The sequence below is a fragment of the Eptatretus burgeri genome, chromosome 3, assembly GCF_056783735.1.
Source record: "Eptatretus burgeri isolate ZD-2024b chromosome 3, Ebu_testis_v1, whole genome shotgun sequence".
NCBI classification, from domain to species: domain Eukaryota; kingdom Metazoa; phylum Chordata; class Myxini; order Myxiniformes; family Myxinidae; genus Eptatretus; species Eptatretus burgeri.
In genome coordinates this window covers 117,169,878-117,192,833 of record NC_140963.1, presented here as the reverse complement: position 1 = coordinate 117,192,833, position 22,956 = coordinate 117,169,878, and the positions used below count along the sequence as shown (strand labels likewise).

Sequence of the window (22,956 nt, the reverse complement as noted above, 5' to 3'; positions counted from 1 at the left end):
GGGAAGAACCTGGACCGATAGATTTAAGCAGTTACTCCCCAGGCTCAAACGAAACAACATGTACAAGCTGCCAGAGGTCCGTATGGGATTGCTTAGAATCCTATATGGACCTCTGGTAGCGCTGATGAGCTGTATAGGATTGCTGAGGATCCAAAGCATGAACTTCCTTTGATGTGCATTGTAAGCAATCACAGTACTTTGTTTACAGAGTCAACATTCCAGTACAATTCATCTTGAAAGTGACCAAATAAGCAAAAACAAACACCATATGGCCAGTATTTTGAACAGCATTGTGAAGGCACAACATTGTTTTTGCAACGTTTGATGTCAAGGTTAATGTCCCACAAGTATTTGGTGCAATTTCCATAAATCTACATCAGGTGCATTCTTTCCAAATGATTTACCATTTCACTTTAAAAAAATGGAGTACAATCTTATCACAACGGAAACTTTCTGTGGCCAATTGTATCAAAAAAAAATTGTTTTGCTGTGAATTCTAAGACTGCCCCCACTGGCTCCACAGCCAGCTCACCGAGTGAAATTTTTAATAAAAAGGCTGCCTTTTAGCATTTTGGATGCACAGGCATGACATCACTGACTGGCATTTTGCATGCAGGGTGATTCAATGTGCGTGCCATCCATTAGAATGACGTCAAGCCAGAGTACCTTTCAGCGAGCACAGGTTGTTGGTGGACATTAAAAATGTAGGCGAGCTGTCGCCGGCACTCCAAATAAATCCCAAATTCCTGCCCTGACCGGCTGTTGAGGGATGGCAAACTACCCAGCACAACCCACGCCAAGAAATGGCTTTGACAGTCGCAACGCTCTGCAAGGACGAGGGATACATTGATGGTTAAATTAAATCTACGTTGCACCTGTGGCTTGACCTGCAGTTCCTATTTGGCCAAAAAAACAGTGCTTAATGAACTGGCCACAGCATTTTACTCAAATTGTTTGTAATAGCTGAACAAGTTGTAAAAAATTTAAAAAATTTTTAAAAACCACATTTCATGACTTAGGACCCATCATGCTTTTCAGCACGTACAGCCACAACTACATTCCTCCATCTTATTCAGTCTTGAGCAATACTCTCTGCACACTTCAGGGCAATCCCCCTTTCTAATCGAAGCTTATTTTCAGAAATTCTCCATATATTTATTGGTCCCCCCTCTTACTTTTCCCCATTGGTGTCCAAAACATGGCTTCTGTAGTCAAATGCCCTCTTGCTTTCTCATATGTCCTCCCCATTGCCATCTTCATTATTTGGCCTGTACCACAATATCTTTCTTTAGCCCTCAATCTTAATTCCACCACCAAAGGTGGATAGAGGTTATGTTTTCACCCATGTCTGTCTGGTTGTGAACAAAATATCTCAAAAAGTTGTTAATGGATTTGGATGAAATTTGGCGGACAGTTTGGGACTGTGATAAGGAAGAATTAATTCGGTTTTGGTGAAGAACCGAATCTGGATCTGAGAATTTTTGAAGTGCCTTTTCACCATTGAGTGATCGGGTTAAAACGATATAAAGTACAATATCCGAAAAAGTTATGGACCAATTCACGTGAAATGACAAGAACAAGCCGATTCGATTTTAGTTCAGGTCTGAATCCAGATCCGGCCCATCAGTGGAATACAAAACGTAAAGTAGATCAGCCTGGTGGAGGTATGCGCTCCACCGAGTGCCCCTCTAGGTTCCTCATTTCTTACCCTATTTGGCCAGAAAATCTTTAAGCTCCTTCTCAAACATCTCTGGTAGCTTGGATATGGTGCTGCGTTTGAGCCTGAGGAATAACTGCTGAAGTCCATCTGTCTGGATTCTTCCTGACATCTTTGTTCCTTTCACACTTCTTTCTAATTTAATTTATTTATTTTTCATAATTCTCTTTATTCATTCTAATTCTTGCTTTTTCTTCTCATTCATCTTTTACTCTCCATCTCTCTAAGGAGAAGTGAATTATTGCAGAAAGTTTTCTGAAAGGCTCACTTGGCTGCACCTGGATGGGTCTGAGGGTTGTGGAGTAGCGTCTGAAACCTGAATCCTATCCAGGTTCCTCAGGATGACTCCATCTTTGCTCTTTACTTCTTCGGGTTCCTTTTTGGTCTTCTGTTTCATCTATGGTGGAAGTCCGTCAGTTTGCGTTCCATTTCCTAATTTTTCATGTTTGTGTGCTCTATAACACCAATCTGACATTGAAATTGAATAGTGTAATCTTAGTTTTTAGTGATAGTTGTCTGAAATTCCAAATCTTTGATAGAGGATTAAACACACATTTCATTAGTGAGTGAAATTTGTTAAAATAAGATCACGCCTTTAATGGGATTTTATCAAGGCATTCCACATTGAACAACGAAGAAAAATTGATCAATTTTAAAAATGGTTCAATCAAAAGAAACCTCAGTTCAAAATTCAAAATTAACAATTCTCAAGCAGAGTTAGCACTCCCTGGTGACAAAGGTCAGATTGACAACTATCAATTTGATACTTGGAATAAATCTCAAAAGAGAAGAGGGTCGGGGGGTTTTGGAAAGGGGGAGGGGGGTTGTATTGTTGCGAATCGGGAAGCCATGAGCACACAGACATTCAGGTTCCTATAGCTTAGTTATTTCGAAAAGTATATGTTTTATAGATAGATTCCATCCCCTAGTCTAATGAATGAATCAATGTAAATGCGCTGTGAAGTTATTTTAATAGTCAGGTTTTCTTTCATTTAACAACACCAACGATAACAACGCCATCTTCACTTCCATCCTGACGCCATGACGCTCGCAACATTCTTCTCGTGCTCGTCAGCAGGCGCGCGTGGGCGGAGTCTAGCATAGGCATGGCGTCCCTCAGCCAATCGGCAAGGAGCGGGCGTCTTCCCCGCCCCGTCTCCGACTCAACACGATCGCCATTAGACACGTGGTCAGAGGAGAGGTGATGGGCGGAACCACAAACGCCTCTGCCCGGGACTCCGCCCAGGGGGATGGGAGTTGCCCCGCCTACCATGCGCCTGTCCAATGGAGGGCGGCCAGGGAATCGCGCGATGGTTCCGACCAATGAGAAGGCGAGTGGCCATAAAAAGAGGGCCCTCCCTCGATGGAAGGACAGAGAGAGTGTGGTCGGCACGAGCAAAAAAGAATGTGTGGTGTCCTGGGTCTGCTGGAGTGCACGTCTCTGCCCGGGTTCACGGCGGACTGCATCTCGCGTTTCAGAGGTGCCTCATCTGGCGCGTTAGAGTGAGCGACCCTTTTTCGTCGAGGGAGATCACCTCATCTCACCTCAGCTGGGTTCGGCTGCGCTGGTCCGTCCTTCGGTGACCGGAGCTCTGGGAAGGAGTGGACGCCCAGCCACGCGCTCGCGGCCTGGTAGCCAGCTACCCTGATCTTCAGCCCGACTGTCCTCCAGGCTGGAGGTCCAATTCTTTGTGTGTGCGTGTGTGTGCGTGCGCGTGTGCGTGTGCGTGTGCGTGTCCTGTCGGCCCCGTCTTTAAGTAATAATTGTATAAGTGCTTTGCTGTACATTATTTGCCTATTATTCGGTTTAGCTCTTGCCTGACGTGCTTCCCTCATTCCCCACCTATTGAATAAATAAACCCCTATTTGTTAAATGTTTTCAGCTCGTTCAAGTCTCTTCTTTCATTGACTGAGCGTGTCGCGTGCCGGGGAATGAGCTGGCCATTGCCGTTATAACGGGACAATCGGGACCGACGGTTCTCGGCGATTAAACCGCTCAGAATCGCACACGGAACGAGCGCGCTCAGCGGCTCGTTTCCGTACGGGTGCCGTCGAGGGTATGAAGACTCGGTAGATCGCTACGTGGTCTCTAGGTATTTTGAGATTTGGCGAATAACCCTGTACCACGTGGTGGAAATATTGACCCTTCACGGTCCAAAGCAAAGGACCCGTATTATCCGGAGTTTTCCGGAGAAGTACGATCTGAATTCCAGGCGATCGGTCGAGCCGACTTGCGGTTCTATCTCGCGGTCGTGCCCGCGGCCGATACCCGGCCCCATAACAGTATAACGTAGTTTAACATGCTTTCTCCCATGCAACTTCCAATTGGCCTTTCGTCGGTTACCAAGGAGAGATCAAGTCTGAGATGGTGCACCAACACAGATGACGAACAATTCCTGGAGACCTGCTCCCACACCCACAAATTGGAAAATTTGCTTATGTTAAATAAAAATCTATGTCCATGAGGAGTATTACTGAAATTATATAGTTTTTGAATATAAAAATATAAAATTGTCTAAAATTCTCTTATTGGTGGAGCGACCATTAAAATTCTCATCCATACAGTCAAACTGCTGGCATTATGCATCAATAAAAAATTAGGCCAAAACAGATCAAGCAATACAAAGTGAGAGATACAAAGAGAGTTATATTGTTTGAAGATGGATGTACGAAGGAAGAAACCAGAGTAGTAACGACTGCATAAGGCAGGTTTACTGAGGCTGCTGAGCAAATTAGCATACCATCACAACGTGGCCGCACACCATGAGGCCCACATTTTTGGTAAAAGCATGAACAAAATCGGTGAGAGCAGGACGGATTTCAGGAGGTCCAGTCAGCACCAGGCATTGGGGACTGGGGGAGAGAAAGGTGGTGGTGTATGTTGGTAGAAAGGTTCAACATGTCAGTAAAAGTATTATCACTCATTTCTTTTGACATCGATCAATTTGTTTGATATGAAGAGTAAAACAGTTGCTATGCGTTTCAAAGCAAAGCAAATATCACTAGCTATAAACACACCGGAAGTTTTTGACATGTTCCTCGACACCATACAGACGGAGGGCACTTTGCAGTGCCTGCTGATATGACAGTGCCTGTGTCGATGAGCCCCAGTTCACATCTGGGTATTTCAAGGAAAAGTTAGAGGTAAAATAATGATATCAGCATTTCAATCTCCACTCCACTTCACCCCTCCCCCAGAAAAAAGCTGTCCGAGATTGGTACTTGCACAATCATTTGCTGGAACCTTGGCCTTTGGACCTAAAAAATAGGCTTCTAGCTTTTGATCGGTGAACTAATTCAGTGACCCAATATGCAAATTCTGTTCAAAATTCAAATCAATCGGATGTAAATTGATAATTGTGACCTTGACCTTTTGACCTCAAAAACAATAGGCTTCTTGCTATGGACTAGTTCTACCAGGTTGTTAAGTTCCGTGAAGATCGGTGTAGAATCGAGACCTGTCGGCGATTGCCAGCCACAGGCAGACAGCATAGCAGACCAGACCAGACCAACCAATGTACAGTGCATGCGAATCTTCAATTTCACAAATAATAACCTACAACACTTTCAATCCTCAAAGAACATAAACCTCAAGAACAGGCAAGACAGGCTGCATTAGATGCCCTCAAGGACAAAAAGCAGACTTCACATTTGATAAACCTCACCCAACCAAGTGACTCCAAACAACTTCAAGAAACCAAACAAAAAGGAACCACGGCCATAGTACACATTACATGTCGATCTTTTCCTCACCTGGCTTTTTATAGGCAACGTAGAGATACAGGCCGAGCACAACAAAACACGTCACGAGGGCAGCCCACCAGTTGATAATGAACATAACGGCACAGCACAACACAGCACCAAACAACGAGACCCACATGTTGTAGTACTGGAATGCAGGTCGCCAACCTTCATGGGAGAGAATAAATATTTTAAAATATTTCTTTAGACAAATGAGGGAAAGGGATGCATCCAGTAAATACTACCACAGACCAATCCAATGTAGTGCATGTACACGCCGTAATTTTGTCGGACAGATGCAAACTGGTGTGCCTCAACGTGGTGTTCTGGGCCTAGTTCTTTTCTTGATCTTCATCAATGATCTCTGACTCTCTGGAAAATCCTCTTTATCGATTTGCTGATGACTCCACCCACTACCATGACACCCCTCATCCTTCAGACAGTCAGGCTGCAGCCTCTTCTCTCTCTTCAGACACCATGACAAAATCACAAGCTGGTGAAACACTTGGAATATGGCTTTCAATCCTGATAAATCTCACACTCTCACTACCCCTTTCTGAAAGGACCATCTGGCAAACCCTCAGATCTACTTTCTTAACAATCCTGTTGAGGAAGTTGTCATTCATTCAAACTCCTGGGTCTCACCATCAGGCATGATTTTTCTTGCGCAAACTACGTATCCAAGTTGGCCTCCACAGCCAGCCACCAACTTGGTATCCTCTGTTATACTGTTATGAATCTAGAAGTCATGAGCACTCAACATACAGGTCCTATAGCTCAGTTATTTCGATAAGTAAATGTGGATAGATAGCTCCCTTTCCCTTGTTTAATGGGTAATTAAATGTTCATGCGCTGTGGAGTTATTTTGAGAGTCAGGGTTTTCTTTCATTTTAAATCAACTATAAGTACAACAACAGCAGCATCACCCTCACCTCGCTTCCTCACACCGACGCCATGGCCTACGTGCATGCCGGCACGTACGTGGGGGGAGTCCAATGTGCCAGGCGGGGTTTCTTTGGGGCATTGGCATCTTGGATTTCGCTCCAAATATGGGCATGGCGCCCCTCTCAGCCAATCGTAGGGGTGCGAGCGAGATTGCCGTCGGGTAGCCAACGAGAGAGGGCTAGGCCTGAATGGACGCCGCGGAAGAGAAAGAAAGGAAAGGAGAGCGGAGGATAAAGCGTGGCGGATCTGCTGGAAAAAAAAATAGGAGAGTTTTGGTTGTCGGGACGAGCGCTGAACGGAGCTCCGGACTTTGATCGCTCTCGCTGGCGCCTGGTTCTTCGGGCCGTTTCTTAGAGCACGTTTTCTGGGCTATGCTCGTCCCGTCGCTGGCGCCTGGTTCTTCGGAACGCATCTCGACGCTGGCCTGGTTCACTCGTGTCAGCCAAACCACACAAGGTGGACAGGTCCATGTCCTTCTGGGTATATTTGTGTGTGTGCGTCTGTCAGTGGGCCTGATTTTAAGTAGTAAATTAAGTGCCTTTGCTGTGCATTATTTGCCTTGCATCTCTTAGTCATGATAACTCTGCCCTTGCATGCTTCCCTCCTTCCCCACCACCTGTTAATAAATACCCTATTTGTTAAATGTATCAGCTCGTTTTTGTGTTTCTTGTTTTGGTTTAACACAGCGAGTGGTGGGGAATTAGAAAGGCCGTTGTTGCCGTAGATTCGTGGTCCCTAACCTTTTGATCCCACGGGCCGCATTCACTACTCCCAAGGATGTTGGGAGCCAGAAAAAAATTGATGCATTTTATTGAGAAACTTGAGTCACACAACGTTTGTGTTGAGAAATCGATACAACGTTTGGGGTTTATTGGAGTATTGTTTTTTTTTAATCAATAAATTTTATATGTATTCGATTGATTGATCGATTGTTCACTCACTGTAATTCTGAACAAATTTCCGTTCGGGGTGTAATTAATTTTCAATACTGCCGCAAGATAAAATCAAATTGATTTGATTCCTCCCGGCGGTAAGCGGCAGTGGTATTGTGTAAGGCTTTTCAGGTCACGGCGCCGGCCGGCAGTGGCATTGTGTAAACCCCTTTACAATTGCTACATGGAATGCGTTTTGATTGGAAAGTCCTCGCGGGCCGCAGTATAGGACTCCACGGGCCGCATGCGGCCCACAGGCCGCAGGTTGGGGACCAATGCCGTAGATGGACGTTTGGACTGACGGATCTCGGTAACCATCCGCTCGGGTTACGCACGGTTCGAGCTCACTACTGGCTCGATCCGCTCGAGCTCCGCCAAGGACGAATTTCCCCGGTAGTTTGGACAACGTGGGTATTTAGGTAAATTCAAATTTGCAATCGACCCTATCTCACGTGGTCGACTTATTGGTGATCTTCGGTCCGATAAAGGACCCGTCGGCTCCGGAGTTATTCGGGGTGACGACCTATAAATTCCGGGTGTTCGGCAGAGGCGACCCTACTGCTCCACCTAGCGGTCGTGCTCGCAACCGATCCCCGGCCCGCAACAATACAAAGTCCTTCCTTGGCACACCTTAACTATCCACCTACAAGGCCTTCATCTGCAGCTTGATGGAGTACTGCTCCCCCCTCTGGGTTGGCTGCTCTGCTTCACATCTTGCTCAGCTTGATGCCATGCAAACAAAGGTCTTCAAGACCATTGGAATCTCCTGTGCTGATGCTGAGTCTATCACTTTGCCATCGCAGACAGGTCATTGGTCTCAGTCTTCTACCTCCTCCTTTGTAGTCTTGCACCCTCTGCTCTTTTCATGCTTTGCCGCCACCCACCCCTCACCCCTCACCCCCCCCCCCCCCGGTATCTGCAGGGCTCACACGGTCCACCATCAACCCCTTTCTGGTGAAACTACCTAAATCCACAGGATCACTGCTCATCTCCACTCATTTGTTCTTCCTTTTTCCCCCCACATATGGAATAAACTTTCACATCCTCTTCAATCTCATTCCTCCCTCCAGGTCTTCAAGACAGTTGTTCACCACAATCTCAGATCGTCCTCAATCCAAAACCATGATCTTTTCTACTCTCGTTAACCCCACCCAAATCCCTCCTAATTTTCCAGTCTTTCCTCCTTGGAGTTTCCTTCTCCATTCAACCGTGTTTTGCGTCCTGTTTTTGTCTGTTACATTGTGATCCATTCAGTGTGCCAGCTCTTCCATAAGCAAGGAGAAGGAGTAGGAGTAGAAGGAAGAGTAGAAGGAAGAGTAGAAGGAAGAGTAGAAGGAAGAGTAGAAGGAAGAGTAGAAGGAAGAGTAGAAGGAAGAGTAGAAGGAAGAGTAGAAGGAAGAGTAGAAGGAAGAGTAGAAGGAAGAGTAGAAGGAAGAGTAGAAGGAAGAGTAGAAGGAAGAGTAGAAGGAAGAGTAGAAGGAAGAGTAGAAGGAAGAGTAGAAGGAAGAGTAGAAGGAAGAGTAGAAGGAAGAGTAGAAGGAAGAGTAGAAGGAAGAGTAGAAGGAAGATGGAGAAGGAAGATGTAGAAGGAAGAGTAGAAGGAAGAGTAGAAGGAAGAGTAGAAGGAAGATGGAGAAGGAAGATGGAGAAGGAAGAGTAGAAGGAAGAGTAGAAGGAAGAGTAGAAGGAAGAGTAGAAGGAGGAGAAGGAGAAGGAGAAGGAGAAGGAGAAGGAGAAGAAGGAGGAGAAGGAGAAGGAGGAGAAGGAGGAGAAGGAGAAGGAGGAGAAGGAGAAGGAGGAGAAGGAGAAGGAGAAGGAGGAGAAGGAGAAGGAGAAGGAGAAGGAGAAGGAGAAGGAGAAGGAGGAGAAGGAGAAGGAGGAGAAGGAGGAGAAGGAGAAGGAGAAGGAGGAGAAGGAGAAGGAGAAGGAGAAGGAGAAGGAGAAGGAGGAGAAGGAGAAGGAGAAGAAGGAGAAGAAGGAGGAGAAGGAGAAGGAGGAGAAGGAGAAGGAGGAGAAGGAGAAGGAGAAGGAGAAGGAGAAGGAGGAGGAGGAGAAGGAGAAGGAGGAGAAGGAGAAGGAGAAGAAAACTATCTTGGATTGTCAAGTTAGTCTCAGGACGACCTCAACATTTACCAAAAACATTCCCACCTGGAGAGTTTGCCAGAGAAGCATGGAAGCAGGAATAATTGATGAGCGTATACGATGCCAAGAAGAAGTTAGAAATAATAGGGGCGATGGTGTTGAGTTCACCTGTGGGTTACACATAGGCAAAGTTCACGTGATCACAAAACAGATGCGAAAACGAACAAGAGCAGGACTGGGAAAGAATAATAAGTACCGATGAGGATGAAACCGAGAGCGATGAAAAAGGCGAGGACGTATCCACGAATCGGCTCATTGTTCCGCCCATAGCCGACAGAGAAGTAGTTCAACTTGGGATATATGTGATCAATACACAAAGCCTAACAAGGGGTCAGTGAGATGACAATGATGGCAAAAAATTGTTTTCGGTCATCGACTACCCACATGAAAAAATAGTTAATCTACCAAACAACATTACAAAACTTGGTGGTGTCATGGTTGGAGCATCTGTTCCGAGTCTGGGAGGTCGGTGGTTCGAACCCAACCATGTCTGAGTCATAACAAATAAATACTTTTTTTAAATGATAATGTGCTGCTTCCTTGCTTGATGCTCAGTATTTAAAAAGGACAGAGCATGGACAAACAACCATAGATTGGCAACCATTGCACAGGCTAGGCTTACAGCATCATGGAATGCCTTTGAATGGTTTGTCAGATATATTTGTGCTATACAAATTCTGTAGATTATGATCCCCATACAGTTTTTAAAAAGTGGGGGGATATTGTAATCGGCTCTGTCTGTCTATTCGTCTATCGATCCGTCACATTATCTCCAAACAGTTATGTCGAAATTCACTAAACTTCGTAGTTATAGATCACCACATAGCAAGAAGTTGCAAGGGCAGTATCATTTTTGGCACCACCAATGGGGCCCTGTGGCAGGGTCAAAACGTCAAATCCCCCAAAAATGCAATTACAGGTACATGTTAAAACATTTTGGATTTAGAAAGAGAAAGAAAAAATAAAATAAAAAGAGAAAAGAGTGCAGTTGGACAGACCCATCATGTTCAAACTATGCAGCCTGACAAAGTGAAAAAGAAAACTTCCAGAGCTAACATCCGACAATCCTTCCGACATAAACTACAGAAACTACTTCGGGACAACGTTGGCTTTGAGCCTCGTTTTAAAACAGCTTTGAATAAGATCCGTTTGCACCAACTGCACCTGGAATATCTTGGGTGCACCGACAAATGATGCGAGGGCCGAGGAAAGAGTCGCTGAAAAAATACCAGCTGTAATGAGTGGAGCAAACGCAGAAATCGTACTCATTACCTGCAAAAGCATCATCGACATTACGTTTGAGATGTTTCATGTGCAAGGAAAGGAAAAGTGGAAAAAATATACACAAAGGAGCGTACGAGTGAGAAAGCAACCTGGAAGTTGTTGACAAGACCGTAGCCACAGGATGAGACGGTGCATGTCGTAAAGTTGTATCCCAAATTGCAGGCAGCCTCTGTGCAGTTCGCAAAGCTGGATAATGGAACACTGTCGTTTAAAGCCCCCGTCGCATCACGCACAGTCGTGGCACCTGGCACAAGGTTTGAGAAAATGAAGGTAGAAATCAACCTTTTGTAGATCAAGGAAACTGCTTCGCTTTGTGACATTATGCCGACTTGACTCAGAGCCAGTTACATGGAGTCTCGGGTTACTCTCAGAGGCCACCCCAGTGAAGGTACAGACCTACACAGATGGCAGCGAGCACGTAGGTGACAGTTGTGATGACTATGGCCAGCATGGTTCCCAGAGGAATGGCTCTCTGTGGATCCTGCAAATTCACAAGAGTTACTCACAGGGGCATACATAGGAGAACAACATCGTTTCCTTCTATGATGTTCAGTTTATTCACAAGTATTTGCTTGCATTCCAATTTGGTTTGTGTTTTGTATATGCAATGACGAAAGACATTCAGTCCGAAGATCCTTGTCATATGCATGTAAACGTAATCTTGGACTTAGATTACAGCATTACAACATGGGTGAACCATTGCTCTATTATAACTGAAAGCAAGATGTTTGAACCTTGTGCTCTACAGCTTATGAGGTTGGTGATGAGAATCCCTTCGAAATATACAACCCAAACAGAGGATGGACACAATAGGATGACTGACAACCCAGAGAGCGAATCGGCGATGGACGGTGAACGAGAGGAGAGCAGCACTCAATTCAAAATTCAAATACCAGGGAATAGCTCGACGAATGAGCTGTAATTGGAGAAGGCTCGAGATTCCAGTGAACATCCTTAAAAGAGCCCTTGGGGTAAATATATGATGCAGAACTGAAAAAGTTCAAACTTAAAAGAAAAAAGAAAAGAAAGAAAACGTCAGATTGGTCCTCAAAACGTAATCCGAATTAAAGAAAAAGGAGGATATTTTGAGCCATAGGAGCCAAAATGGGAATGGGGAAATGTCCACTCCATCCCACTATCACCACATAGGCCTACAATTTATGGGTGCACAGGTCACTCGTACACTGTAATGGGCATAGTGAATGCATTTGTGTATCAAATCTGTGGTTATTGCCCGTGTCATTGTGGTGCTTATTCCTTCACTATTTTTATTTAAATAATTATTATTTAATTTCAATAAATTAATTGAAATTGAACTTTCTGCACCCACTCTGGGTGGGGAAACAGCGAGTTGAACCGATTAGCTTCCAACATATCCAATTATATCATACCTTTAATTCATATTTCTCCTTTGCCATAGTCAATAAAATGCCGTTTAATTTCCTTTTTTTCCATTATAATGATGCCTCTCATGGTACTTCGTTAAAACTGACATTCTTGCGGCAATCAAATTCATCATGCAACTCTTCATTTTGTATCCCACTGATAGGCCAGATCAGGATCCAGACTTTAACCAAAATCTAATCGGCTTGTTAGGGGAGTATCAACGGAGGGTATCCGTGCATCCAATGGAAAAAATTGGCTGGTGGATATCCTTACTGCTGGCCGGTGGATAAAAATGTTAATTTGCACACCTGATATACAACTTGAAGATATATTACAATGAATTAAAATATTAATTTACTGGATATTATTCTTAGTTTCAGGCTGTTGTATTCAATTTTCTATGATTTTGCCTATTGTGGTGGCCATTTTGGATGCCATCTTGGAATTTAAGCATTGTAACAAAATTCAATCACTAGGTATGAGTTACTAATGATGAGAAAGACATTATTCTAATGAATAATTTACAATTTTGTCAGTTTTTGGCTGTTGTATACAATTTTCTATGATTTTGCATATTTTGGCGGCCATTTTGGACACCATCGTGGATTTTTAAGTGGCAACAAAGCCCAATTATCAAACTAGTAACTAATGATCAAGAACCAAATCCCAATGATTATTTTTACAATTTGCCACATTTTGTTATGTTATATACCGTATTCTATGATTTTACCCATTTCGGCGGCCATTTTGGACGCTGTCTTTAATATCGCAGGAATGCCGGGAATTTTTTTTTTTTGTTAACATCTCAAATGTTATAAAAGGAAGCTTAAAAAGTTGGTTTAGTAAAGTCCTGGGGGGGGGGGGGGGGAGAGTGTGCACGGAAGCCCTGCGTAGATACTTGACTATGTTCTTGTCACCTAACAAACTCATCCACACCTTTTTCAAGTATGTGTGTATGTATGTATGTGTGTATGTATGTATGTATGTGTGTATGTATGTATGTATGTGTGTATGTATGTATGTATGTATGTATGTGTGTATGTATGTATGTGTGTATGTATGTATGTATGTGTGTATGTATGTATGTGTGTATGTATGTATGTATGTGTGTATGTATGTATGTATGTATGTGTGTATGTATGTATGTATGTGTGTATGTATGTATGTATGTATGTATGTATGTATGTATGTATGTATGTATGTATATATGTATATATATATATATATATATATATATATATATATATATATATATATATTGTTGCGGATTCGCGCTCGCCGGCGTGCGGACGGCCACGTAACTCGAATCGCGGCACGTCGCCCACCGGACGGACAATCCAGTCGTGACCCTCTCGGACTAACGCCGGGAACCAGTCACGGGTGGACCTTTCGGTCTCACCGCGATCGAGCCAATCGGCCCCCGCGTGGGATAGGGTTGCTCGCCAAATTCGACCTCCCTAAGTACCCACACGGAGGGTAGACCGGGCGATCGCACCTCGCCGCAGGTCGACTTCGGACACGGGCCACTTAAGCGACCCGTTCCGGACTATCGGGATAACCGAGCAGTGTTATTCGTCGGCCTCGACGGTTCGATTAATTATCGGGCGTCTCAGCCCACGACCAACCCTTTACGTGAAGCAAGATGGGGATTCAATGAAAGAAATGACGAAGCGAAGCGGGAAAACAGTTCAATAATAAGCACATTTATTTCGCGATGAACGGAAAGCACACATATACAATTCCACCAAAAGCACATGGAAAAGAAGACAAAAAGCAATATTACACACAAAGCAAATGCAACAATGCAGATCTATCCGACTACCGGGCACACGGCAACACTTATACAATTTTACTTCACAGACGGCGCCGACAACACATATTCCCAAAGCAAAAGAAAAGAGAACCACCCTCCAGGATGAGGGGGTAGGCGGGCCTGGGGCCGAGACCGTGTCGGGCCGACCCGTCTGATGATGAGACGCGGAGCGGCGGTGGTGCCTCAACTCCGCGGGCCTCGCGGACAGTGTCTGGTAGGGGGTGGGAAGGGGGCCCCCTTTGTCGCACTATCTCAGCGCGGGGGGGAAACAGGAGAGGGTTGCTGATGCTCGGGGAAAGGAGGATTTCACAAAATCTCGGGTCCCGCGACGAGCGTCTCCACCACGACCTCGGTCGCGCCGCCGGCCTTTCCCTCCGCAGTTCCCCGAATCCGACGCGAGCACCCCCTCAACCGCCTTCGCCGCCGCCGCCTTTCCACAGCTTCGTCCTCTTCACTCCGACTCCGCGAACTCCCAACTGCGAACTGCCACTTCAACTCAACTCTTCCTCCGCTTCCAACTCAACTGAACTCGACTGACGAACGCAGTCGTTTTTATAAGCCCCGTGGCTTCGCTCTTCCACCCTTGACCCTCTGCCTCCGACCTTTCACCTCGCTCCCAATTGGCCCGAGGAAAAGTGGGCGTGAATGCTTTTTGATCCATGAATTTGCATATAGCGACCGCCCTCCAACGCCCTGGAGGCGGGGCCAAACCGCCCCTTGCTCACCGATTGGACGGAACAAAAGTGGGCGTGAGTCGTTTTTGATCCGTTTTTCTGCAGAAAGTCCACGATGCTTTTGAACACGCTGCTCGGTGCGCGCCCTACACGAGTCCAGCATCGGTGCCCACGAGTGGCACGAGATGACGGTGACGCGATGGTGGCGAGTTGTGACGGTGAAGGTCGTGGCGGTTGTGGTGAAGCGGCGTTGTGGTTGGTGGTTGTTGTTGTGATGGCCGCGTTATGGTTGGTGGTTGTTGTGTGATGGCTGTTGAGACGTGGTTGGTGGTGGTAATAATGGCGGCTGGTCCAAAATAAAGATAGTAAAAGAAAAACGGCTATCCTGAAGAGTCGCAGCCCTCATGAATGACATTTATTCCCTCTAGACAACGGGTTTGGGCCTAACTACACATATACTTACCGAGATATCTCACCTAAGGGACCTGAATGGTGGTTTGCGAATTTGGTCAACCACAACAATATATATATATATATATATATATATATATATATATATATATATATATATATATGTATATACATATACATATATATAAACATATATATACATATACATATATATATATATCTATACATATATATATATATATATATATATATCTATACATATATATATATATATATATATCTATACATATATATATATATATATCTATATATCTATACATATATGTATATATATCTATACATATATATATATATATATATATATATATATATATATATATATATATATATATATATATATATATATATACTATATATATATATATATATATATATATATATATATATATATATATATATATATATATATATATATATATATATATATATATATATATATATATATATATATATATCTATACATATATATATATAACCGGGTGTAGTGGTGTGCGCCTGTAATCCGGCTACTCGGAGGCTTGGGTTGGAGGATCGCTTGAGGACAGGAGCACTGCGCTGGACCATGCTATGAGAGGGTGGAGGGCAGCCTGGAATCATGGCGAAACCCAATCCTTATCCCTGTGTCGTAAGAGGCGACCAGGGTTGCGTCAGGAAGGGCATCCGGCGTAAAACCTATTCCAAATCAGTATGCGGATCATAACGGATGATCCGCTGTGGCGACCCCGAACGGGAGCAGCCGAAAGAAGAAGAAGAAGATATTATATATATATATATATATATATATATATATATATATATATATATATATATATATATATATATACATATATATATACATATATATACATACATATACAGACACACACATACATATACATATTGTTGCGGTTCTCGGAACCGCATGCATACAACAGATAGGTGTCCCGAGACAGTTATTCCATAACTGTATGGAAGTAGTATTCAAATACATGTTTACTTTTCTTAATCAGTCATATATAATAGTCATGATCCCTCAAAAATTGAACATTTTCATTTTTCCCCGAAATTCAGGTGAGTATTGCAAATAAATGACAAGGTATACCACTTCAAATTATTCACCATTGGAAAGAGCATATTCAAGTTTACAAAAGTGTCAAATATCAAAGTGGTATATTTTTTTTTAAATATATTTTATATATTTTTTTAAAACTGTTAACACAGTCGTGAATACATGAAGTGTGCGTATGGTGTGGGCACCATGGTAATCATGAATGATTAGTTCTATGATTCAAATTAATAATACAAAAATATGTCACATACTGCAATAACAATGTAATAAAACATTTCACGAAAATGATTTGAATAGGTCCTTGATCTGCTTTTCCAAGTCAGGTGCGAGCTTGTACTGCCTCCCAGTTGACGTTAGGGGAGCATCAATAACTTTCATCACATGGACCAAAAAGAACCCAACAAATGTCCTCCCTTGAATGTAACTATATACACTGCTGACATCAGCAGATCAGCCACTATTCCTGAGTTCTATTCTAACAAAGAATTACAAATTCAAATTTCAAAGTATTGTGTTCATGGTATCCTAATAGCAGATGATATGTATGTACATTGAATATACATGTACTACACATATGTACTACACGTAAAAGGACTGTTCATTAAATAGCACACACAACGCGAACAGCACTGGCAGATCATTTATTAAAATATTTTTAAAATATTGATAGAAACATAATACCACTTATTTTTTTTTTTTTTTTGTATACCTTGGTCGAGGCTCGTATGAGAGCGAACACACAACTCACAGCAAGGAGGCATGAGACAAGAGGGGCGGGAGTGGAAGGGACAAAACAGTGGGGAGCAGACACATTAGGTGAACTGTGGAAGGGAGAGGGATGGGGATGGGACGGGGAACATGGCGAAGAGAAGATGGACATTTCAGGGACTTTCAGGAAGGAAAGCAGGAGAAATGAAGGAAGTGGGCTTGGGTGGATTATCGGGGGTAGAAAAGATCGAGGATTTGGATGGGGGAAGATAAGAGGTGGTGGTGAACAGCTGTTTTGAAAGCCTGGAGGGAAGAATGGGAAAGAATAGAGTGAGGAAGTTTATTCCAAAGGCGGGAAAAAGAGGAATGAAAGGGTGAAGATGAGCAGTGATTCGTAATTTTGGTAGTTTTACCAGAAGGGGGTTGTTGGCGGACCTTGAGCGCCCTGTGGAAATGTGGTGGGGACAAATCGCAGAGAGAGCAGGGGGGCAAGGCTGGAGAGGAGTCGGTAGAAGACAGAAAGACCACCGACCAACCTGCGGTGATTGAGTGAGAGGCCCAAAGACTCAGCTTCATTGCGGGAGATGCCGATGATCTTAAATGCCCTGGTTTCGACAGCGTGAAGCCGAGAAAGGTGGGAGGCAGGAGCACCAGCCCAGAGGGGAGAGCAGTACTCCATCAGGCTACGGACAAAAGCTTTGTAAGTGGTCAGGAGCTCAAGAGGGCCGAGGAAGGACTTAGCACGACGGAGGATTCCCAGTCAGCGACTGGCTTTTGAGGCGAGGTTGGAAATGTGACTTTCCCAGGAAAGGTCATGGCAGATAGTGAGACCTAGAAGCTTGAAAGAAAAGACTTCTTCCAGAGGATTGTTGAGAAAGTGGATGGGGGGGGGGGGTTTGTAAACGGTCCTTTCGAAGAGACATAGTGAGAGTGTGAGATTTGTCTGGATTGAAAGACATGTTCCACGTGTTGGACCAGTTTGTGATTTTATCCAGATCTGCAGTGAGCGAAGAAGCTGCTGCTTGCCGGTCTGAGGGATGACAGATGGTACGGCAGAGGGTGGAGTCGTCGGCAAAGAGAAATAGAGGATTTTCCAGAGAGTCCGAGAGATCATTGATGAAAACCAGAAAAAGAACAGGGCCCAGAACGCTACCTTGAGGAACTCCAGCCTGCACAGGAAGAGGGGATGAAAGAACTCCATTTAGGGCCACACGTTGACTGCGACAGGAGAGGAAGTCTGCGAGCCATGAGTGGAGATGGCCTTGAACTTTCATCACATGGACCAATATTTGATATTTGACACTTCTGTAAACTCGAATATGCCCTTTCCAATGCTGAACAATTTGAAGTGGTATACATTGTCATATATTTGCAATACTCAACTGAATTTCGGGGAAAAATGAAAATTTTCAATTTTTGAGGGATCATGACTATTATATATGACTGATTAAGAAAAGTAAACATGTATTTGAATACTACTATCATACAGTTATTACCTGATAAAAATTCAAGCTTCTGGGATGGGTCAATAAAAATATATGGGGTCTCAAAGTTGGGTCTTCATACAAAACCAACATTTTTTTTCAGGATTTCAACTGATCAGGTCATAAAAATTAAGAGGTATGCTCAGTTTTATGGTTGTTTCTTACAGAGTAGTTATAGAAGAATAATCTCTGAAAATTTCAAGGCTCTAGCATTAATATTTTAGAAGTTGTGGAAGTTTAAAAGTAGCCATTCATTTTGTGATGCTCGCAACGACCATAAAAATAGGGCCACAACCACATTTTCAACCCTCAATATCTCGGAGTTGACCACATCTATGGACCTAAAATTTTACGCAGCTTCATTTTGATACCTGGGAACTATTTTATGAAAGTTTAAAGTAAATCTGAGGGGGTCAACTGGGAAGCCTCCGGTGATACGAGATGGAATGACTGAGGTAAATCAGCACGTGTGGCACCACGGTGAGGAAACTGCTGCACAGGTCCTCATTCCCGGGCGAGCCCTAAACCCGGCGTGTGCGGCAAGTGATGTGCGCTTGGCAGTGCGGGGTTGTCGACTCGGGCTTCCGGTGGTCTGGGGAGAATTGCCGATTGCATTCGAAAGGCATGCGAATAAATACCTCTTAAGAGGCTGCACAAATGGTGTTTTTCACGAAACGGGAAACACAGCCAGCACAAAACCCACATTGCACAAGACGCGTACGGAGGCCGATAAAGCAGACTCCACGCCATGTTGGGCAGGATACGAGTGTGCGGGTAGAAGCGGCTTGTTCATTTTTTTACCTCAATATCCAACATATTGGTGTTCGCCCCACATACACACTCGCGGAGTCATGTGAACGCGAGCACTGGCCACGTGCGTAATGGCGGAACCGCGCGCACTTTATGGAATGTGCTCGAAAGCAGACACGTATGCCGCTCGTGAAACGTGCATGGATTCATCCATGGCGATGTACCTTCGGTCCTCGCTGGCAGCGGTGGATGCTTCACGGATGGTGAACGTCTTCTCGTCTCTGCGGCCAGCTAGGCTGCGATCGAGCCAGGGAATGTAGTGTGGACAACGTTGGCGCGTGCGGAACGAATGCGTCGATTGGCGCTGGTCGGATGCCCAAGCTGGCGTGTGGGACGCTCGATCGCTCGCCCGGGTATTTTTGCAGGTTGATTCGAGTGACAATTTCGGTGTGGGCGATTCATGTCATCTCGTGGATTCGGGTGATGACGTTTGGATTCGGCATGGCCCCTCCCCAAGAGCTGTGGGCCCTAAAAAGGTCGGGGCAGTTCCTCTTGCCAGGACTGTCTGTGGTTTCCTGCTTCTTGTCTCCACCTCCTCATCTCCTCCCATGCTTCGTCGACACAACTACGACCCGCCTCCTGCTCTTTGACTCCGCCTCCTCTTCTCCACCCACACGTCGACCCCACCGATTGCTCCACTCTCACCCTCTGGATTCCGCCCTTCTCCACGAGTACAGTCTCCACACGTACGGCTTGGGCCAGAGGCAACGCGCCCACTGTAGGGTACCGCACCCCAGAGCACCCCCCCCGAAACGTATTGGTGGCACGTCGTGCCATCGGGCACACAGGTACCGAGATCATAACATCAACTCCCCCCCCCCCCCCCCCCGGTTTCAAAACTCCCTCTACATCGGGTTCTGTGTCTGTGTGTGAATGTGTTGGCGCCTGTCGACGATTGTTATCATTGTTATTGTTATTATTTCCGCGTTAAGTCTGCTCTGTGTCCCCTTTTGTAAGTTGCCTGTTTATTGTCGCACCACGCTTCTTTCTATCTCTGCACAACACACCCCAATAAATCTTCACTGTGCCACATAGTTTTCCTCACCGACTTGTAAGTAAATAATTACCATTGGGGAATGTTCCCAGCTCGTTTTTGTCTTTTCTTCCATTGATCCAGCATGGTCCGAATCCTAGCTTAGCCGGGACTTTACTCCCAATGATCCGTTCCTTTTAGCTGGTACGTCCTTGGCAGTGTCGCTCGGCTGCATCCGAACTGGTAAAGTGATCCGGTCCGGTAGAGTGATCCGGTTCGGACAAGGTGTACCGAGGGCGTGTTTCCCCGGTAATTAAACCACGTGATTAATTAGGTACCCCGATTAACCCATAGATGGGAGGACCCCAGGTCACGCGGTTGAGTTATTGGCATTCACGTTCGGTTAAGCGACCTGCCGCGTCACGGAATTATCCGTGTACGACGGCCTACAATTCCGGGGAGTCTGGTGGGAACCGACATGGCTTCCCCCACCTTGTGGTCTTCTCACTCGGCCCGCAAATATATATATATATATATATATATATATATATATATATATAATTCATAAAATAATGCATTCATGTGAATGGCAGTCAGTAAAGGAACAACATGCAGTTGAGGCGAGCGAAGGGGCAGACGAGAAAGCAAGAAAATTCTCGAAAAATTGAGAAGAGAAAAAAAAAATTGAGAGGATACGAAGAGAAAGGTACTTAGGGAATGGTATGGGAAGGAAGGACAGGGGTAGGGGTGGGGGGGACAGGTACAAATGGTAAATAGAAGAGGATAGGCACATGGGGCACAAGTAATAATTTGAAGGCTTCTAGTGGAATTATCTGGCTTTTGTGTGGGACGGCAGCACGACTCGTACTACAGAGCCCGATTTCACCAAACTGAGATCCTGGTCGGTCAAATTCCATTTCAATGAGTGACAAAAATTGTCCACATTCAAGATGTACTAAAATTTGCAAGTGAACATGGACACAAGACTTGTAGTGCCACGTACCTGCATATACCAAGGTACACGATGAAAAAAATTTTTTTTGAATTAACGTATCAAAAGTAATAAAAAAAAAAAAAAAGACATGTTTCTCAGACAAGAGCACTGCATGTGGATGCAACACAAGATTCCACACACGTACAACTAGGAAAGAAGCAGCAGCACACACTATTACAAGTCATTAGACAAATGTTTGAGCAAACGACTGTGCAGCTTGGAACCCAGGCTTAAATATCCATGGAACTGGTTACATCCTCACTCTGCGTGAAATATATTACAAGCTCCTTCAAGGGGAATGGGAGAAAGAATCATCTCTTCCACCCTCCATTACCTTGATTTTAAACATTTTAATTGAAAAACTGGTAACTACTCTTTATGAATCCCACGACTCGTATGTTTTTGCAAGTGTGGGACAGGTTTGTGCAGGACCGATAACGCATCCACCTCGAGAATCGCACACAGATCAGTTCCACACTTGCTCATGAAGTCATTAAGGTTCTTATCAGAGGCCATTATAAACAGTAACATCAGTCAAAGGCAGAATGCATTTTCATGGAGCTTATGACGTCTGCCCAACGAAGGTGGACGGAGGTTATGTTTTCACCCCTGTCAAGTTGTGGACGGATTTCGGTGAAACTTGGTGGGCAGGTTGGGTGTGTGACAAGGACGAACCGATTAGCTTTAGAAGATCTGGATCCGGACCAGGGTGGAGGTATGCGCTCTACCGAGTTCCCTTGTCGTTGGAAATGTAATCTGCCCTTACATGCTAACAAGGCATCCAATCAAGGGTGCAATGTTAGCAACTACAACATGGGGAAAATAAAATTCATTATTGGACACAAGTCAGGGTCGCATTCCGTGAAAGGCGGAGCAAAACAAAAGCCACGGGGAAAGATAAAACTTCTCACCTCCAAATCTCCTGAAATGTTTGCTCCTGCCAGGATTCCGGTTGCAGCAGGGAAGAATATCGAAAAAACCGAGAAAAACGTCTCACTGTGACGAAAATCCGGGCCAAAGTTTTCGGAGAAGATTGCGGCTACACAACACACAAAAACAAAACAAGAAAGAGCAATCACAGATTGCAGACCCTTGACATGGCTTGTTTTATGTGGTGTATTTTGTGTGGCAAATAAATGGAAGGATGTACTAAATGCAAATGAAAGGTCTAAATGGTCGAGTTGTAAGTGTGTAAAGGGCAAAGGTTTGAAAAGTTGTGAAGGTCGAAAGGTCTAAAGGTCTAAAGGGTGAAATTTAAAGTCTAATGGGTCGGAATTGTATGAAGGAGATAAAAGGGGAGAAGAGTCGAAGGGTCTTCGGGGTTCAAAAGGGTCTCAGAGGATCTAAAGGGTCTTGGAGGTCTCAGGGTTCTAAATGGTGTAACAGGGTCTGTGAGCATCAAGTCTATTATGGGTGTTGAAGGGCCTTAGGGTTCTAAAGGGTCCAAATGGTTTTTGCGGTCGAAGTGTCTCAAGGGTTCTTAGGAGCCTCTGTGCAGACAAGCAGAAAAACAGACCCAAATGCAATACCCTCTACTGTGGTGAGGGTAACAAACAAAAACCAAAAGATTGCTTCCCTCTGGCCTCACTTCACTTGTGACCAACAAGCACTCAAACTCCAGTTTCCTCATTTGGCAGGGCAAACGGTGAGAAGGGGCAGTGGATTGATAAATGTTCAAGCTGGCACATTTCAAGTTCGTTACTATTTCAATGTCACAAAAGGTGAAGACATGTACATATCCATCCATTGGGACCATACTCTGTGCAGAGCATTGGTGCTGCCTAAGCAGTCTCCTTGACTATTGGGCACAATCCTGGACGGGTCGCCACTTCGA

The 22,956-nt window shown here is 44.5% G+C and overlaps 1 protein-coding gene across 3 annotated transcripts in view; it reads right to left on the bottom strand.

Moving 5' to 3' along the window:
- Window positions 1–22,956, bottom strand: part of LOC147030804 (solute carrier family 12 member 2-like) — a 94,914-nt gene that overhangs the window by 44,377 nt on the left and 27,581 nt on the right. For all 3 annotated transcript variants that reach the window (XR_015056513.1, XM_085875237.1, XM_085875238.1), the window contains exons 8-16: window positions 22,034–22,161; window positions 11,158–11,242; window positions 10,851–11,005; window positions 10,642–10,749; window positions 9,674–9,797; window positions 9,484–9,585; window positions 5,471–5,626; window positions 4,736–4,835; window positions 4,459–4,570 (exon numbers count right to left, since the gene is read on the bottom strand). Coding sequence is in view for 2 of the 3 variants with exons in the window: in XM_085875237.1 (XP_085731363.1) it covers window positions 4,459–4,570; window positions 4,736–4,835; window positions 5,471–5,626; window positions 9,484–9,585; window positions 9,674–9,797; window positions 10,642–10,749; window positions 10,851–11,005; window positions 11,158–11,242; window positions 22,034–22,161 (1,070 nt within the window). In the remaining variant the exon portion in view is untranslated. The remainder of the gene's footprint in view (window positions 1–4,458; window positions 4,571–4,735; window positions 4,836–5,470; window positions 5,627–9,483; window positions 9,586–9,673; window positions 9,798–10,641; window positions 10,750–10,850; window positions 11,006–11,157; window positions 11,243–22,033; window positions 22,162–22,956) is intronic.